Consider the following 19,788-nt stretch of genomic DNA (forward strand, 5'->3'; position numbering starts at 1 on the left):
TTTAGTTGTCTGTCAATAATTAGTTTTCCTAATGACATCGCAATTCCTTTGAGAAATTGGCAATAATATTTTTATGCCCTCAATACACTTATATTGGCACTAAATACAATAAATTTTATTTTTATATAATTATCAAAATTGTTTAGACATATTTACTCATTTAATAAAGCCTTAACAAATATTATCCAAACAAATCATTGGGTTCAATCTTCTTATTTTGATCTGACTTTTATCTTGATTGGTCTCAATTCATGATCTAAGCTACACATGAGAAGGGGGAGAAGAATGTTTTAGTGGTTACTTAACAAAACCCTATCAAAATCACTACAATTCTTTTAGCATAATTTTTATCTTTTCTCTCATTACAAATTTTTGTGCAGATCTTCCTGGCAAGAAATCACCAGTCATCCAAGAATCTGACTACCCTATAAATAACTCCTAGATTTTGGGCTAATAGGAAATCCATGGATTGTTCCACACTTATTCAATAGGTAATAGAACTAGAGACATTGCTGCATTCGGTTCCAATCCATATGACCTCTCCGATTCTGCAAACAAAATAATGTGAAGGATATGCATGACATTGTTGCCTCTCCGAATCTTGAAGTCCTGCATGTCACAATCATCCCCGCAGTACATATAAAGTTCGCCAACTGCTATATCAACTACTGGGAAACGTAATAGGCGTTTCACTTGTCGGGATCCCAGACGCCGGCTAACTGGAATAAATTTAAATGACGAACTTACCCCTACCCGGCATCGGCTTTCTCTCCTCCATGCGGCTTTCTTGAACGGGGGCAATTTAGTCATAGAATAATAGCCCGGTTGGAGCGTTTCTTTCTCGGTAGTCCCTCTCGGGTTCCTCTTCCTTTCGATTAGAACGTTCTCTCTCACGTCTTCACTCCCTTTGCGATTCTTGGCCGAGCTAGGGCTTCTTCCGATCGAATTCCTAGCCCTTCCGGCCTCGGAATTCAGCAAACTCGATCGAGTCAAGACGGTAGGATCCCAATCTAACCCTCGTTCTCGTTTCTTTTTAGATTCTTTTTCTCTTCGATTTAAATGCGGAACACTCCCATCTTTCTTGGTCGATTTTCGTGAATATTTGCTGAAGTATTAGGCGGAAACGATGGAGGACGACCAGCCGGCACCGGCGGCCGATGCCGTCAACCTCTTTGGCTTCTCACCGCGATGGTGGAGCGGTCCGGAGTGGAAGAGGACGAACGAGCCAGCCGAGGAGCCGGAGCCGTCGCACCTCAACACGTTCAACAGCTCCGGCATGTTCCACAACGTGTCGCCGGACAAGCTGTCGGTCCGCTACGTCGGCTGTGGCCAGCACGGGTACGACGTCGGCGCCGTGCAGGCTAACTGCCCCGCCCCGACCAGGAGGATCGTGTACTACTTCGAGATCAAAGTCAAGAACGCGGGTCAGCATGGCAGGATCGGCATCGGATTTACCCCTAAAGAATACGACTTGCGGAAGCAACCAGGGTGAGATGACTCCATTCCTGTCGAGTTTTCAATTCAATATTCTCTTTTTTTAATTTGTTTGTCCAATGATTAGGCGACATATTGTGTTATCGTTAATGCTTCTGTCATAATATCCATGGCGTCTTCTTGACTGCTGCATTCTTTCCAAAGAAAGAAAAAGAAAAAAGAAAATAAAGACTAGAATGAGATATTTTAATTCAGTAGATATATACCTGGATGTCTCATCCTGATATCTGCACTTGAGGATTGAAAGAAAAATAAATATATTTTTATTTTTAAAACATTTGCATAAAAATATCAACAGTTTTGCTTGTTGGAAACCTGCATAAACATTGTGAAGTCCTCTTTTGAGGAACCATACTGTAATTCAAACAATAATGTACTACTTGTCATCGGATTCACCCTTAAGTATTTGAACTTGCTATAATCCCTTCCTTTATTTATTTACATAATCTTTAGGCCAATCTTGAAGTAAAAAGAAATAAATGGACAAAAATTGGAATTTTTTCAGCTGATCAATGTAAGAGTATTGAATACTTCACAGACTGAGAATATTGAATACGTCTTTCAAATTTTACTTTCTTGGATGCACTATTTGATTTTTCCACCAACAAGGATCCTGCTTGCTAGTACTTAAAGTTCCAGACTGAGAGATTTTCACATCTATTCATTGTTTGATGCAATATTAGATCCTTATCATATTGCTTAGTCTGTGCATTTATACAATATGAGTGGATACATGTATGGACATTCAAAAAATAATTTGTTTATGTTATTTAGGCATGTTAACAGTTTTTAATGAAATCCAATAAATCTAAGTGTGCAAATTGGTTCTGCTGTGTGGGTTATATGCATATCTTGTAGAAATGATCAGTATATGCACATATAAGCATGTCCCCTGATGCTCTTTTCTGTGATTAAACTTAAAAGGACCAAATCGGTGCTTGACAACTACAGTGCCTTCCATGTAAAGTGTTATCTATCGTCTGGTACCTGAGCTGTATGTTCCCAATAATTAAGCTCAGCAAGACTGCATTAAAACATGATGAAGGAACCATGCAAGAGAATACTCCATGTTGATTTCAATGTTTTAATTTATTTCTGTTTGTTCAAAAAGGTGATTACCCCCATATGTTTTCCTGTTGGAATTTTGATTTCATAGATTGGAATCATTGGATCGCTGCTCCAAAAGGCAACTTGTGGTATGTGTGCTGTCTGGGGACTACATAGCACACAGGTGGAAATTTGGTGCTTAAGGAGACTTGTACAAAAGTTTGAACTAGAACTTATGTGAAAATAAAAGGAACATTCTTAAATCCGAAAACATTGATGGGGGAAGGAGTACATAAATGAAACACTTCTATAAATAATAAAAAACAGATTTGAGTAGCAAAATTTTAAATCATTCCAATATATTTTAATATGACAATCAACTATCCAGAGCAAAAAAATAATTCTTAAGTGAGTTGTGCAATAAGCAACTCTGCCAAATTATGAATAATTAATTCAAAGTTAGAAACAAGCAAATAATCAAGAGTCAGGCAACTAGGGAATTCTGGACATCATTGAGAAAGACAAGGGGATAATCTGCTCTCTCTATATGCCTAATTTCCTGATTCATGTAAAGCTGCCCAAATATGTAGTCCTGATCCTTGACTGAATTTGCTTGGGTTGCTGGAGCATCCACTAGGTCTTAGGTGGTTGGCTTGCACAGGGGTCTTTTATGCAATCAGGCACTAAGCAGGGAATTGAGATCGTCTAACCCTACATGGTCCATGTGTCTCCTTTCTGGAACAGGGATAGAAGGTAAAAGTATGATTAGTGTTTCCTAATTTTTTGATAGAAAATGTTGTTGAAACATGGCTTCTTGACTCGTTCTGTAGGCGATACACCTATGATTAATGTTTCCGTTCTCTTGTTCCCTCGACCATCAGGGACAAAGTCACAAAATATCTTCTTTTGATCTATATAATTTTGTTGCATAGGAATTCACATGATTAGAATATCTAAAACTTGTTCCCCCTTTTGAAAATTTCTCTTTATCTCTCTCTCTCTCTCTGAGTTTCATTCACAGCATGATCCCATGATAAATATGAGGCAAGTTTTTATGTTTTTGTTTTCCATTAGATGACTCTCTTTGATAGACTTGGTGTTTTTTTTTCTGCAGTTGGGATCCAAATAGCTGTGGGTATCATGGGGACGATGGGTATCTTTACCATGGATCGGGGAAAAGATATCGCTTTGGTCCCACATTTACGTCTGGTGATACTGTAGGTGCTGGGATTAATTATGCCTTCCCACAGTTCTTTTTCACGTAAGTTGTTGGTATTTTGAATGAAAACTTTTATGAAGAATCATGAGCTACTTGGGTGATTATAATATCTCTAATAACTTGTTGTTCTGGTTGATGCATCCTGCCTTCCTGTTCTGGGCAGAACATCATTACACCAGGCAATCAGTTTTCACAAGTTTTCCCGAGATGGAGATTGTGTTTTCAAATGTCTCATCTTTATTCCTTTGAGTCAGTGAGTAGTAGTCTGTGTAGCGAAATCACTAGCTAATAATTACTATGGTCGATATGTTATTTTCATAGCTCAAAATCCAACATTTCAACTTGTTCGGGTAGATTTTGAGGCTTATTTGGCACTACTTAAAAAGCACGTCTATGGCTTCGAAAGTAAAATTGGAAAAATGATGTTTTTGGTGATGTTCCATATAAAAAGTTTCTTATATGGTCACAATCATCAAGCCCTCTTCCTACTGTTTGGGGTGAGCTTTATGTATCCTCACTCACTAGGTATTCCTATTTAGGTCTGTCTATGATGTTATATCAAGTTCCTTCTTATCTTGAAGTGCTTCTTATATAACCATAATAATAATAATAATAAAAGATTTTGAGGCCAAAAAAAAAAGAAAAAGAAAAGAAAAGAAAATCCGACTTTTAGCTTATATGAAACAACTATTTTATTTTCATAAATAACCAATTCATGTTGCTTAAGAGTAGAATTTTAGTGATGCACATGAATTAGGTACATTTCCTTTTAATCGACTCACTATTGGTTCAACCCAGAGCCAACTTACAATTTTGCAGGTCATCTTAATAACCTTAAACCAAATAAAAGTCCCTAAATTATTAGATTGAGTCCATCAGAATGATGGTATCAAATGCAGGCCCATTTTGGATGGTACATTCTACGATGGGCCACTACTGGCATCTAGCATTTAAAATGTTGTTAATAGAATGAAATTTAAATTTTATTTTGCTTTTTATGTCAGTACAGCATGGTGCACAATGCTAGCACAAGCCATGCCACTAGTGTTAAATCATTGATTAGAATAAATGAAACCAAATAGATTTTAAAAAGACTTCCACTTTGTGTTACCGAAGACAAAACAAGCAAAGAAATGCTTATCTACAACGTACTTATACTGAAACGATTCAAAAGAAAAAGAATGCCCTAAGGAAAAAGCAGAAGCAATACCAAACATGCTTTCAGCCTAGATTTCTCTATTGTGACATGTCGTTTAGTCTGTCAAGTTGAATGCTTGTGTCTGTATAAAATGACCACTAAAATATCAGTGCAATTATTGGTTCATATCTGAATTTAAACTTCAATTTTAAACTTATTCAAGGCTAGGATTGAGTCTGGTAATATGGAGTCTAATTTGTCAAGTTTATGGATGCTTTCTTCGTACTAAAATAACCACTCAAACTTTTCTATGTATCACTTTAGTTTCTATATTCCAATTTGAATTTTAACTATGTTATGTCATTCTAATGGTTTGTAAGTTTTTTATTTTGGCATGTTGATGCGCAGGAAAAATGGCGAACTTGTAGGAAATGTTGTCAAGGATATAAAAGGTCCCCTGTTTCCTACTATTGCTCTTCACAGTCAGAACGAAGAGTATGCTATACCCCCATTAATATTCAATTTTTGCAATGTTCTGTAACTAGTCTTAACATTTGTTCTCTATATGCTATTAAATTGTTACATGACTTTATTCTAGCAATTACTGACAACAAATCACCTGACATGTTATTCCTGCCTTCCGATGTCCGACAAGGATGATAAATTGGTGTTTTTCGCATAGTTGAATAATTCAAAACTTGGAATTTGGGTTTGAAATATATTGTAGCTGTTTTATAACAACTATACTTTATAGTTGAGAAAGTATACTTTTGTACCAATACTTGATTTTAACAAGTTTGGTGTAAATTTGTAGAAACTATCCTGTAAGTATAAAGATTAGAAGGTTATGGTCAAGGGATGAGGATGAGCCTTTGTGCAACAGTAAGGTTGCTCCATTGTGACTTAAGGTCATGAGTTCAAAGCACAGAAAACAGCCTCTTTACATGTGGGGGCAAGGATGCGTACATCTAGCCCTCTCAGACCTCTTAAATGGCAGGAGAGTCATGCATCGAGCTGCCTTTTTTTTGTTTTAACGGTCAAGCTACCAAAGAGAAAATTTGGCACCTTATGGAATATATACATATGCATAGAGTGATCATATATAGAAGCAATCTCATTTGATTTCAGAAACGCTTCAGAGAAGAGGGGATGGTAATTGACAATCATGTTGTGTCATGGTTAAATTTTTCACTTTATCTCAGGTTTATTTGGAGTTCATGGTGATGCATCTATGGCGTTTTGAGTTTTTCTGTTATTATAACCTAGAGGGCCTTAAGTCGGTGGCTTAGGTCTTTTGCTAAGTGTTTATTTAGTGGTAGATACCAAATCTCTTGCATGGCTGCCTCTAGTGGTAGATACCAAATCTCTTGGTGGCTACCTCTAGTATGTGGAAGTACTTAGTGGGTGAGGTTACTATGATAAGGGGCTTTTGTTGCATATTTAAAATTTACAAATGGCAACTAATGAATGCATATATCAAATGCCAGGCAGCCTATGTTAGAGGAAGCATGATTCTTCAATGATGGACTTTGAGAAGCTCTATATGATGACCACTACCACCACTTCCACATCGTATCCAATCAAGATTAAGTTGGTTATGGGGTACAAATCTAAAACAAGAAGGGCCCCCAAATTATCAAAACATAGTTGGCACAAATCTAAGGCTAGATCAAATAGTGAGACTTTATTTTTTTGTTTTTTGGTGTCATTTGATTGGTTGCCCATGGCTTCTTTCTAAAGGCCATAAGCTAGCTCTAGATGGCATAGGAAGAAACCTTCACCTACTTTTTCATATTATTGTAAATGGAAGTTGTGATCATCAAACTAGATAAAGGGCAAACAAGAAATTGAAGAGAGCTGATAAAGGATAAGTAGTCCTTTTGCATGGATGTAGCATGGAAGGAAAGTAAATTTTGTGGTCTGGCAAGTCCGTCCTTACAATAATCTGTTTCCCTTTGTGTACCGGGGAGTAATATAAAGTTAATCATCTAAATCTTCCTTTGGGAATAAGATATTCTTTGTTATCTGATTTGGATATATTGGTTGAGAGATTTAGCAGAAGTTTTGCCGGGTGAAAGGGAAATCATCTTTCTTTGAGTGTAGGACTACTTTGACTACTTTGTAAAATATTCCTATTTATCTTCATATTTTTACATGTTTTTGGCAAAAGCTGTCATTGACTCACAAAAAGGAGAGACTTAAGTTTTGGAATGAAAATTCAGTTTCTCTGTCCTGTTGAACTGTTATGGGTTGTGAAAAGGTAATTGTTTTGCTTTGTGCTACATGAAACGAGTTATATATCACCCAAAAATGCATCTATTAGTTCTATTCATGATTACAGATATTCATCAATTAGTTTTCTTTTCTTTTTGCTAACTTTTCCTTACATTTCAATGTACACATGCATGTGGTGTATCTATATACACATAAACACATTTGTTCCATGGGTGTATGTGTATGCACAAAAGCACATTTGTTCCTTGAAAACCCACATTTTGGATGGCTTATGTTGAAAGGTTCCTTTCATATTTTATTTCTAGTTTCATCAGTCATCATATTTATAATCTACATTGCAGTTTACATTATTATTTTGTTTGTCTTCTTTTGATTGAAATGGGCTGACCAAATATGAGAAAGCTAAAATTTTTTGACCAATGATTAGATCATCATGTGTTGTTGAAAAATGCATAGAAGATTATAGAAAGGTGAATGGATGAGTATCACTCTGTGAGATTAGAGATTGTATGTTGGGTTAGGAGGGTAAATGTGCATTGCATGACTGGGCTTAGTTTTTTTATTCTTGTATGCAAGGTATCTAAATTTGGAATTTCTCTTTGTTGTCCATAAGGATGTGTGGGTTTGGATTAGATCTTTCATTATCAAGGATATAGGCATTGAGGTACAGACCTATAGCGGTTGACCTTTATTAGGACGTACCAAAATATGTAGATGGTATGAATCTGGTACCAACGCGCACAAATAAATGAAAAAAATAAAGGTGCACTGAGTGGTGTGGGGTCAACATGCCTTGATATGGTGTATCATGGGTGGTCCATCTTGATAGGGGGGTTTGGGCTTGGCTTGCTAAAATTGGGGCATTCTAGGTTGTAGTTTCCTTATACTAGTCCATGTTCAATACAATATATAGTGGCCGGTATGAGTTTAGTATATGTAGAATACAATTTTTTTGAGGAAATTTAAAATTCAATCCTTTAGGGCATTTGTTATGGAGTGATGATCCCAAGATTAAGGGTGACATGGGTGGAGGTGATGAGATCACTATATTTAGTTGCATCCAAATGATTTTATATGGCAGTGATCCTAAATCATCCGACTTCTAAAATGACGGTCCAACCTAGTGATCTTAAACCCATCCTTGAGGATGGATTTCTAAGATCACCCCAGAGCAGTGATCTTGGGTTGAAATTTTGAGACAAAAATGTCTTTTAGTTCAGTAAGAAAAATTTGTACATCAATATATCATTAATATATATATCAATATCATATTATATTATATTGATATTACATATATAGCATTCATGGCATATATTATATTATAATATACCATTAATCATATTATTATCATTATCATTATTCAATTATATTTTTATAATTGTAATAGAAACATATTACTGTACCTTATATTTATATTATAAAATTATTTAATACATTACTTCTGTTGGCCTTATTTTTGTAATCAAAATAAATGTGTTAAATAATAATATAATATAAGAATAAATAAAAATATTAATTCTATAATAATAAATTAATATATTTTTATAAGATTAATAATTTTGTTGTCAAAATTATAATTGGTCCATCCAAGGATCGCTAACTCAGAATTGGATCTTGTGTCGACTGGCCGATGGTATGAGTTGGTATGTCCATATATTGGATCGCATCGGATTCTAACTGACACTGAAACAAGGGATGAATTGGAGAGAAAAAGATAGAGAAAGAGAGAGGGAGGAAAGAAAAGTCGGTGGAGATGCTGGCAATGCCATCGAAGGGCTGTGAAGGCCTCTCGGGCTCTGTAGTCCTTCATGAGAGAAAATAAGAGTAGAGAGAGGGGGGAAGGGAGAGAAGAGGAGGAAGGGAAGATGGTGGGAAGGCCATCGGATGGCTGTTGAATGAATTAAAACAGCCCACATCCGCGGGTTCAAAACAGGGGGTCAGCCTCTATTTCGTCATATTTTTTAAAAAACACGATACACAGTAAAGTTAGCAATGAATTTCTGTGTATCGTGTTTTATTTAAAAAAACATGACGAAAGAGGGGCATAGCCCCTATTTCACACCTGTGGAGGACGCATGGCTTTTTTGGGCCGTTCGATGACCACGACAGCCACTTAATGGCCCTCTAGCGACCTCCTCGCCACCTTTTCCTCCCTCATCTTCTCTCTATTTCTCTCTCTCTGCATCTTGCGGAAGACCACAGAACCTTGTAGGCCTCGACGGGCCACTGCCGGTCTTTTTTTCCTTTCTCTCCTTCTCTCTCTCTTCCTCTCTTTCCTTCTCCCTCGCTCTATTTTTGCCGACATTCCAAATTGAATTTCTGAATCGCACCGGTTAGCCATTGGTATGATTCGGTCTCGAATCGCTTGGCTCGGAATGGTTCGACGAACCATTCTATCTAAACAATTCTACATATACATTGCATAGACCTATTGCTAGCTATCCATGTATGTTTTTCGATGATTTATTTAAGAATTCTATTTAGTAGTTGCAAAAAATATGGAATATATTTGTGATAGTTTTGGTATTATATAGTTAGTGATCTTGGATTTCCATGACATACCAAACATGTTAGTCATGGATAACCAAGGATCTTTAATCACTGGAACATAGTATACCAAATACAGTGTTCTTTGATTATTGAGGATCAGATTACCTCGGGATGAAGATCACTAGTGATCAAAGATCACTGTAGTGATTCCATTTGGATCACCTAATGCCACCATAGCATTAAGGTTTAGTACTATATGCACTTATGCTTGTTTTGCACACACCTATTTCTACATATTTGTTTTGTATATAGTTATATGTTAAGTGTGTATTGTTGAGGAAAATGCCTCGAGATTCGGTCCATAACAAGCTTAGAATGAGGTCCAAGATGATGAACGAAATCCAACGAGCTCAAGAACAGTCCAAACAGAGTCCAGACGAAGGAGATATGCGTGATGAAGGTCAGTAGGAGGCTGGTACAGTCCATGGGCTGTCGGATGGGGCCCACAGGTGGCGCAGGCCGACGGCGGAGCGGGTGTGCGGCCCAGCGTGGGCGCACGCAGGCCGGCCTAGCGGGCGCATGCGCAGGCGCAGCCCAACACGCGAGAGCACAGGCGCAGCCCACGCACAAGTGCAACCCAAACCACGGTGGATGGTTTCCTCAGGGATTTCTCGTAGTCCACGGTGGATCGGGCGGCATTTCTTCATGTTTCTCACGGTCTACAGGAGTAGTTTTGGTGCGGAAGCGTGATCGAACGGCTGGTGGTGCACACGATCTTGATCGAACGGTTTAGGGGCTGATTTGAGTCTTGATTCAACTCTATTTTTATGTAGGACTCAGTCTTTGGCCATTAAAACCCTGTGGATGCAATAGAGAGCTGTGGTGTGGTGAACAGCCGGTAGAGAACCTTGAGAAGAGTTTTGATAGCAGCAGCCTAAGAAGCGATTCGACAGAGAGTAGAGGTACAGGGGTACCTCGAGTAGATTGTCAGGCAACGATCATTTCAGGGGTTCAGAGGGTCTTCTTGGGTTCTAGTGAGAGCTTTGTAAAGATAACTTCTAGTTAAGAGAGATTGTGTATATGGGTTGAGAGTATGAGAATCTTCTCTTTTACTTATTTTTTTTCAAAGTGAAGCTTTGCATGCCCTATGGAGGTAAGCTTTGGACTGATCTACGTACTTGATTGTTTTCTCTTGTCCTGTATTTTTTTGTGGTTCTACTTCTACACATGATCGAGTGCAACGCGAGTGGTATCAAAAAGATTTTGTGGTGGTGGTGTTCTGGCCAGACATCCTCAACAACTGGTATCAAAGCTCAAGCGGTACCAATGCATGAGGTTGTCCAGATCATGATGGTGTTGATTGAGATTGAAGAAGATGAAGAAGACAAGCTCAATCAAGGTGGAGATCAGTTGATTTGATGGGATGAGTAATTTTTTCTTTGACAATTGAGGATGAAGGACGTGCTCATCCAGCAGGGGTTGATCGATGCTCTCTTATGCGAGGAGATGTCGACTATTATAGAGGTGACGGTTTGGAAGCGACTTTAGATACAGGCGGTGAGCACGATCCGTTTATACTTGACGGATGATGTGGTGATCCATGTACTTAATGAGACTTTCTCGACAGTGCTATATCGAAGCTCGAGGAGTTGTATATGACGAAGTTCCTCACTAACACTCTCTTTCTCCGGAGGCAGTTTTACCAACAGTAGATGACCGAGAGACAGAATGTGCAGAAGTATCTAAGCAACTTTCAGAAGATCCTTATCGACCTCCTCAGCATTGGTGAGAAAATTGAGGAGAAGATCAGGGCATTGGTTTTGCTATCATCACTTTCTCTCTCTTTTGAGTCCTTGGTGACTGCTCTTTTAGTAGGAAAGAGCACTATTAAGATGGAAGAGGTGACTTCTGTACTTCTCCAGAATGAGGTTCTCAGGCGGAAGAATCGAATTTTGAGTTCAAGCGGTAACTCAGCTTTGGCGGTGACTGGAGGATGTGGTGGTGGAAGATGAAGTGACAAAACATCGTGACGTGGGTGGTCCAGATCCAGAATGAGGGACTACAAAAGATTAGATACTACCGGTGTGACAAGCTGGGACATCATGTCAGAGATTGTCCTCAACTCAAGGATCGGACGATGGTTACTATGGCGGCGACTAATAGTGACACTGAGATCGTTGATGCACTTATGGTCTTTAGATGAGGTATTTACTTCTTTCCAACAGTGGATTTTAGACTCTGCTTGTTTCCATCATGTCTGTTGCAGAGAGAAGCTGTTTGAGTTTCTAGAGAACAGTGAGGGCACTATTTACTTGTCGGATGGATCGAGCTGTGTGATTAAGGACATCAGAATGGTCAGCATTGAGACACATGATGGAGCAGTGAGGAAGTTGGATGAGGTCCAATACATACCCAGCTTCAAGTAAAATCTAATTTTTTTTAGCAGATTGGATTCAAGCAGCTACAGGTGGAGAGCTGATGGAGGAATCCTGAAGGTCATGCACGGCAATAGAGTTGTGATGAAGGGAAAGCAGTATGGAGGACACTACCTCTTGGCAGGGAGCCTAGTGTGAGATGGAGCTCCAGAAGCAGATGGATCGGACACGAGATGGAAGATTTGGAAGGATGACAGGCGACATCGCAAGATGAGATTTCTATTGCCACAGAAGACTATCTCGAACAGATCTCAGATCAGAGTGGACACAACCCATGATGGAGATGGAATCGAGCGGCCTGGTTTGACTCCGATGTTTGCCCATCCATGAGCAGCAGGCATTTGTCTTAGGATATGGAGGTGAGAGATGAGCTCTCAGAGTTATTGTGGAGGCCGAATATCGAGTCGAGGTGATTGTTGAGAAAAATATCTCGAGATTCGGTCCATAATAAGCTTAGAATGAGATCCAAGATGATGAACGGAGTCCAATGAGTCTAAGAACAATCCAAACAGAGGAGATACGTGCGATAGAAGGCTAGCATGAAGGTTGGTACAGTCCACGGGCCACTGGAGGCAGCCCACGAGCGGTGTAGGCTGGCGACGGAGTGGGTGCGCGGCCCAGTGCGGGCGCACATGGGCCGGCCCAGTGGGTGCATGCGTAGGCACAGCCCAAGCGCCCGTGCGGCCCAGCGTGCGAGAGCGCAGGCATAGCCCACGTGCAAGCGCAGCCTAGACCTCACGGTGTACCGTGGTCCACTGCAGACCGCGACAGATGGTTTTCCCAGCAGTTTCTCATGGTTCATGGTGGATTGGGTGGCGTTTCTCTGTGTTTCTCGCAGTCTGCGGGGGTAGTTTTGGTATGGGAGCACGATCGAACGGCTTGCGGCGCATGCGATCTTGATCGGACGGTTTAGGGGCTGATTTGAGATCTGATTCAACTCTATTTCTGTGTGAGACTCGGTCTTAGGCCTTTAAAACACTGTGGACGTAACAGAGAGCTATGATGTGGTGAACAGTCGGCAGAAAACCCTGAGAAGTGGTTCGACAGCAGCAGCCTGAGGAGCGATTTGATAGAGAATAGAGGTATTGGGGTATCTCGGGCAGATTGTTGGACAGCGGTTGTTTTAGGGGTTCAGAGGGTTTTCTTGGGTTCTAGTGAGAGCTTTGTAAGAGTAGCTTCTAGTTGAGAAAGATTGTGTATAAGGGTTGAGAGTGTGAGGATCTCTTTTTGTACTTGTTCTTTTTCATAGTGAATCTTTGCATATCCCGTGGAGACAAGTCTTGGACTGATCCACGTACTTAATTGTTTTCTCTTGTCTTATATTTTTTCTTTATTTTTTTTACGATATGTACACATGATCGAGTACAACGCAAGTGATATCGAAAAGATCATATGGTGGTGGTGTCCTGGCCAGACATCCCCAACATGTACATGGCCAAGGACTAAACTTTAATCAGCCATTGGAATTAAGAGGTGGAATGGAGCTTTTAGCCAACAGGCACTAAATACCAAATGCAAATAAAAGAGGATCAAGGGTCAATTATCCCTTTTTCAATCATTGCACTTGATAGATAGTGACATAGTGTTTCTTTCATTTGGACCAGGGAAATGCCCATGCTATGTTATTCACATGGTAGATGAGTATGGTGAAGAAAAATTGTTTACTATAGTGTAAGCTAAAACTGTGAACATAGAGGTTGCTTTTTCTACATCAACCTTGAGATAGATGCCTTTATGTAGAATTTTGCTTTGAGTTGTCAGTTTAAGGTGATTTGTCATCCCTATAAAGGAATATAATGCAGGATGATGTTAGGAACTTATTTTTGGCTTGCAATCATGTGAGGATAAATTTTCTTCTGAAGGTTTAGCAAATGAGGATTCAAGGGTGAAATACCAAGACTGCTTCTCTAAGTCTTTCAGTTCTTCTCTTTTGACAAAAAAACTTTCTTTTAACATTTGGAAGTCAATTTGAAAACCCAATTTTGGAAAGCTTAGTATGGGCATGCTAAGTTCTCAGGTGATACTTGTAAATTGTGATATTTTTCTTAAAAGAGGGGAGTTGGATAAAATGTTCAAGATTTTTGCAGAAAAATAGAAGAAGCTCCCTTAGTTTTTCCATTTTACCTTATTCAAGGGGTGCCTATCATGAGTTGCTATCTTTTGTAACTTAGAGAGGTCAAAATGGGCAAATTTCTGATAGAAGCACTATTATTTGGGGAGGGTGAGAACAATTTTGTTTTGTTTCCATTTTTTTCGTGCAGGTTATGGGAGTTTTAAGTGACAAAGATTTTTCTTATTGTACTTTTGCTTCATCTTTTTATTGTTTAGCACCTTTTGTCCTCCTTTTTTTTCTTGTATGCACGCATGCATGTATACACATGCATCTTTATTATGATTGGATAAGGAAAAAAAATACTTAGGGCATAGAGTTACCTTCATAAAATGGGTCTTATTTCATCAGTATAGGGTTCGCTTTATTGATAAAGGATTATGGCCGGCAAAATGCAACTTGATCCGTCAATCCAACCCGTGTTTGACCCATCATAAATAGATTTGGATTTGACCTAAACGAGTCGTAAATGGGTCGATCCATTTAAGTTTTAATCCGTTTATTAAATAGGTCAGTTTTGGATTCAAACCTTCCGATCTGTTGAATCTATTTAATTTATTTATTATATAGATCAGATCGGATCAAATTGGATCGGATATTAGTTTAATACTTATTGCCTTTGCCTTTAGAATGCTGTCACTATGTCTTTGATACCAAAGCAGCCCATTTAAAATTTAAAACGATGGTGTGTTTAAATTTTAAAATCAACGTTTGGCCTTTCCCGATTTTCCTCCCTTCTGGCTTTGACCCATATGCTGTGTGGACCTCTTGCAGAGAGTTTGCTGACAAGTCTCCCTTCTTTGATCACCTTTTCGAGGCTTCGTTTTTTAATCTTTCCATCCCTTTTCCCTTCTTCTTCCTGTTGAGACGAAACTAACCGTAAGTTGCCGTCGCCATCGCTGTTTATAGGTGTGAGGTCGATGATTTAAGAGGGAGGCATGGAGGGGGCTGCACCGCTCTTGCCATACTTGTTCGACTCTCCGCCCCTCTTTGTCGCCTCCTCGCCGAGTGGCTCCATGTTGAGGACGACCTCTCACGATCCCTCAGCCTCATGGTGGGTTGTGCGATCGGTGCTTGGATGTCGAGGCATCCCTGTCTGAATTGTGCTGCTGGTTCTTGGAGAGTATTGCCGCCTATGCTTTCTAATCAGAGGAGTTTGGTGGTCGCCTCTGTGAGTCTGTGTGGGAATGGGACTAATTAGTCTTTGGTCGTCCGTCACTAGGCCATGAGTAGGTAGTCCATTCCATTCTCTCGCTTCTAGATTTGTAGGATTAGGGTTTTTTCTTTTTTTCGTATAATCATATTATGGTTAACTGTGGAATGGTTCCATGGAGGAGAGGAATTGGGCGTGGGGAGGAGGCTCAATAAAACCAGCATAGGCATCCCCTTCCAAACTAGCAGCTCTCCCTTCTCCTTCGCTCTCCCGCCGGCACTACCACAGATCAACCCTTCTCTCCGTCTTCCCACAGCAATAGGGCCCGCATCTTTTCCATCACATGTCCACGTCTCCCTATGTGAGTAGTTTCTTGATGCCCTCAACCCTAATCCAAGATCTGTGATTCTATATCCAAAGCCCTTAGATAAACAGGTTAAAACTGGGTTGGATTGGATAAACGGCTAATATGTTTAATAAACGGGTTAAGCAGGTTTGGTCAAGTTATCTGTTTATTAAACAGAACAGGGGCAGGTTTCAAAATCTGATCTATTTATAAATACGTCAGGTTTGGGTTTCGGCTTTTCTGATCGAACCCACATCTGAGCCAATGCGCTTATGACCTGACTGATCCAATTGCCACCCCTATAAAGGATCCATTTCAATTTAAGAATGCCATATTAATTGATCTTCAACCAGATATTAACTTTCTATGAATTGATTTTGACTTTTTGGGCAAGAGAAATTTGGGAAGAAGATAAGCCTATTATGGAACCTAAAAGGCTAGTTCATGGGTTGGAGACTTGCGCCAAACTTGTAGTATCAAATCTCATGAGTTGGGAGACTCACATCAAAATGTTTTAAGTAAGTATATGTTAGAAGATGTTGTGGACCTTGTTTCATTCTTCACTGAAGTGTCTGTTTTGAATTATGAAATTTTCCTCCAGTTTGTTTAGTTACACTTCTCTGTTGTCATGAAAACATCATTATGAATACAAAGTTGCAAACCATAAGATTGGTATCCTATAGTCAAATGATGTCAGGCTGCTTCAAGTGAATGAATTTCTAATATAAAGTTCTTCTCTAGATTATTGACAGCTTGCTAATGAATTCATAAACAAACAATGTTTAATTCATTTGATTGTGAAAGCAGATACGGAATATTGTTCTTCACAGAAATGGGAGGCTGTTGATATGTAAATACACTTCTATTGTTATAAACACCATGCATATTTCTTTTTGGCATTCTTCAACTTAAAGGTTTCTGGAATTTTGAATCTTTTGTTGTTAATGCATCAGGGTGACGGTAAACTTTGGGAAGCAACCATTCCTTTTTGACATTAAGGTATGCTGCATCTTTTCCAGGATTCTGCTAATCTGGTGATGCTTGGCTTTGTAACCACATTTTCTTTTCAGCTACATGAAATTTGGCATTTATGGATTAACATGCAAGGCAATATGCTATTATTTTGCTGGTCACTGTTGCTGCTTTTTTTTTTTCCTTAAAAATTTTTGTCCATTTCTTTGTAATTGATGTTTTTCAAATAAAAATATACAGCCTAATCATTATTATCAATCCAATCTTATATTAATGTTAACTTGGTAGTCATAGTCATTGACTTACAGAATTGTATCAGGCAATTATTCTTTTATAATATTTTGGAATTTGTAATACACTTCTACTTTGGTGATCTAGCTGGATGGTTTGCTATTCGTGAAGCCAACATGATGTGTTTCTTGGTAGGCTGTATCAGATTTAACTAATTTGGCTAGATCTTGTCAATGAACTAAACTTGTTGAGCATGCATGACTATAATGTCTATTACTTCTCCTGTTAACAGTTTATGGACTATTGTAGTTTTCTCATTGTAAGGCATCATCATTTGGATGGATACATCAGTTTCCTTTTCACACATGCTTGTGGTCCTCAAAAAGATTTTTTCATCAATTATTATATTTTGGCCAGGCTCTTGAGTTGGAAGAAAGGCAGAAAGTGCGGGTCTTGATTGAAAAAGAATACTTGACACCTACTGTTAGTGTTCAGTATGTGCCTGGAACTATGTCCAATTTCAAATTATCTCACATCAGATTTAGTAAAAGTATATTGGCTTGCCTGAACGTGATTTTGTAATGATATTTTATGTTATGGGATGATTGATGTTAGGCAGCAATAACTGGTTATGTCCTCTTCTCTGAGTATGTTGTTCCATTTGCCTTGAGCCCTTAATTATTTCAGTCTAATTCCTGACTACATGCATGATTCTGCCATTAAGAATCTTTATTTTTCTGTTATTTTATTTTTCCATTGTTGTCATTTTTGTATATTAATGCTTCAACTTTAATGAGTAATTCCACCTTGCTTAATATATCTTTTGATTATTCATTGTTTTGGATATGATAGGACTTTGACAAAGAAGTTTGAGATGGTTATTTCACTCTAAATGTGTGATATCTGATTATGAAATATGACTGTTAGTGAGATAAACTACTACTTTGTCTATGTAATTCATGCTCCCTTTTTGGCAGGAATAGACTGATAAATCAGCTGTCTGTTGATCATAGTTATAAAATCATGTATCATCATTTCGAACATTCTACTTCATAAGCTCAACATTTTATTGAGGCAACTATCCCTTTGTCTGAAAGTGGATTTGTTCAAAGATGTATGTGAAGCTTCAACAACTCCATGGAACTGAAAAAAAAAAAAAAGCTAGACTAAGTAAGATGTGAACTACTAGGTTTCTTCACCTCTATATGAAAGTTAGAGACTACAAATATGAATGATCTTTTGGAGGGAGTTAGTGTCGAGGTTGCAGATAGTTATGGTGTTTTTGTGTGTATTTGTAGGGGTAGCTAATTTGAGGCTACATAGAGTTTGCATTGGTTGCCGAAAGCTTGAGTTGATTTTGTTAATAGTGGTGGAATCCAAGTGGATTATAAGCAGAGGTGACATTGTTAGTCTATCGTGGACCTGAACGTTAGAAATGTCTAAACTGTTTGGTCAATTTGGAAACATCTTGGACCAAATTCGTTCTGATTTCTTTTTTGACCATTAGTTCGCCTAGCTCCCAAACATGCATTTGATTTACTGTAAGCAACCATCTTCCCTACGAGACTTGAAATTCTCACTCATGATTGAACTTTTGAGATATTGGAGTATTTATAATTTGACATAGGATTTTTTTTTTTTTTAGTTTTAACTTAGGAACAACTTTACTTGCTTGACAAACTAATGATAGCAAGGTATATTGTGCTAGTACCAGAATGTGTACCTATTGCCTGGTGGCATGATTTGATATGGTATCATGCCATTCTGTGTCGAGCTCGGAGCGACAAAGGAGAGCCAGCAAGGGATGGGGAGAGGGAGAAGGACAGAGGGAGAGAGGCAGAGGGATCTTAGACTTCCTTGTTTTGAAGGAAATAAGGAAATAGGGGTTAGGGCCCCTGCGATACAGTAAAAAGAGAGGACAACAGGTATTGACAGATTATAGGCTAAAAAAAGGATAGGATTATAGAAGGAATAATTAGGATTTTAGGAAAACCTCAAGATTTTGAAGCTTATTGATGAAAAAAAATGACAAAAGATGACTGCAAATCTATGTTACAGTATTTAAATACTAGGGTTACTCATGTTTCTTGTAATCTCAATCTTAGATTAACTACTTTAAATCCTAGTGGTTGAAAATTATTAAAATAAATCCTAAGTTATAATACCCGTGAACAGTAACGGCACTACAGTAACCCATAAACAATAACTTGCTACAGTAAAACAGCAATTAAAATAAATAATCTATTTAAATTTTAACTCTAAGCTCCTACATCATTCTCTTGGGCTTGAAAACTCCGACTCCAGGAGAAAGCTTTCAAGGTTTCAATATATATTGTCGGATCAATATTCTTCAACTCATTTTCAGCAATCCAAGTACTCTCACTAGCTGGTTTACCCAACCACTTCATCAAAAATCTTCTATATTGGTTGCCCCTTTGAGATTTGACTTCTTTGACATCTAAAACATCTTCAATAACCTCAACTGAACCCTTAGAATACTACTGAATCAGATATGAAACTTCCGCCACTTCTCCATCAAAATTCTCAAATGGATTCAAATCTTAAACATTAAACACCGGATTGATCTGCAGATCTGATGGCAGCTCAATTAAATAAGTATTTGAGCTTATTTTCTTCAACACTTTACAAGGCCCCAACTTCCTTGACTTAAATTTGTGAAAAGTACCTTTAGGAAACCTCTCTTGCCTCAAATGCACAAGGACCAAGTTTTCTTCCTCAAATTACTTGACACGACGATGTTAATTGACTGCATTCGCATAAGTCTCCTTGCTGATTTTTAGGGCAGCTTTTATCTCATAAACTCGTCGAATGTGATCTGCAAATGCCTTTCCATCATCATTAACTCTTGCTTCTAATGGCAAAGGAACTAAATCAAGCACATGTTGAGGCTCGAGTCC

General features: G+C 38.5%; 1 protein-coding gene across 3 annotated transcripts in view; it reads left to right on the forward strand.

Moving 5' to 3' along the window:
- The first annotated feature begins 856 nt into the window (after positions 1-856).
- The window catches only part of LOC105037891 (ran-binding protein M homolog), a 42,423-nt gene continuing 23,491 nt past the window's right edge, over positions 857-19,788 (forward strand). For 2 of the 3 annotated variants that reach the window (XM_010913513.4, XM_010913515.4), the window contains exons 1-6: positions 857-997; positions 1,112-1,488; positions 3,656-3,802; positions 5,307-5,393; positions 16,621-16,666; positions 17,288-17,364. In XM_010913513.4, coding sequence (XP_010911815.2) covers positions 1,127-1,488; positions 3,656-3,802; positions 5,307-5,393; positions 16,621-16,666; positions 17,288-17,364 — 719 coding nt within the window. In that variant the 5' untranslated portion in view covers positions 857-997; positions 1,112-1,126. The remainder of the gene's footprint in view (positions 998-1,111; positions 1,489-3,655; positions 3,803-5,306; positions 5,394-16,620; positions 16,667-17,287; positions 17,365-19,788) is intronic. The other variant, XM_010913514.4, reaches the window with a different exon arrangement.

The sequence above is a fragment of the Elaeis guineensis genome, chromosome 1 (genome assembly GCF_000442705.2).
Source record: "Elaeis guineensis isolate ETL-2024a chromosome 1, EG11, whole genome shotgun sequence".
In the NCBI taxonomy this organism is placed as follows: Eukaryota; Viridiplantae; Streptophyta; class Magnoliopsida; order Arecales; family Arecaceae; genus Elaeis; species Elaeis guineensis.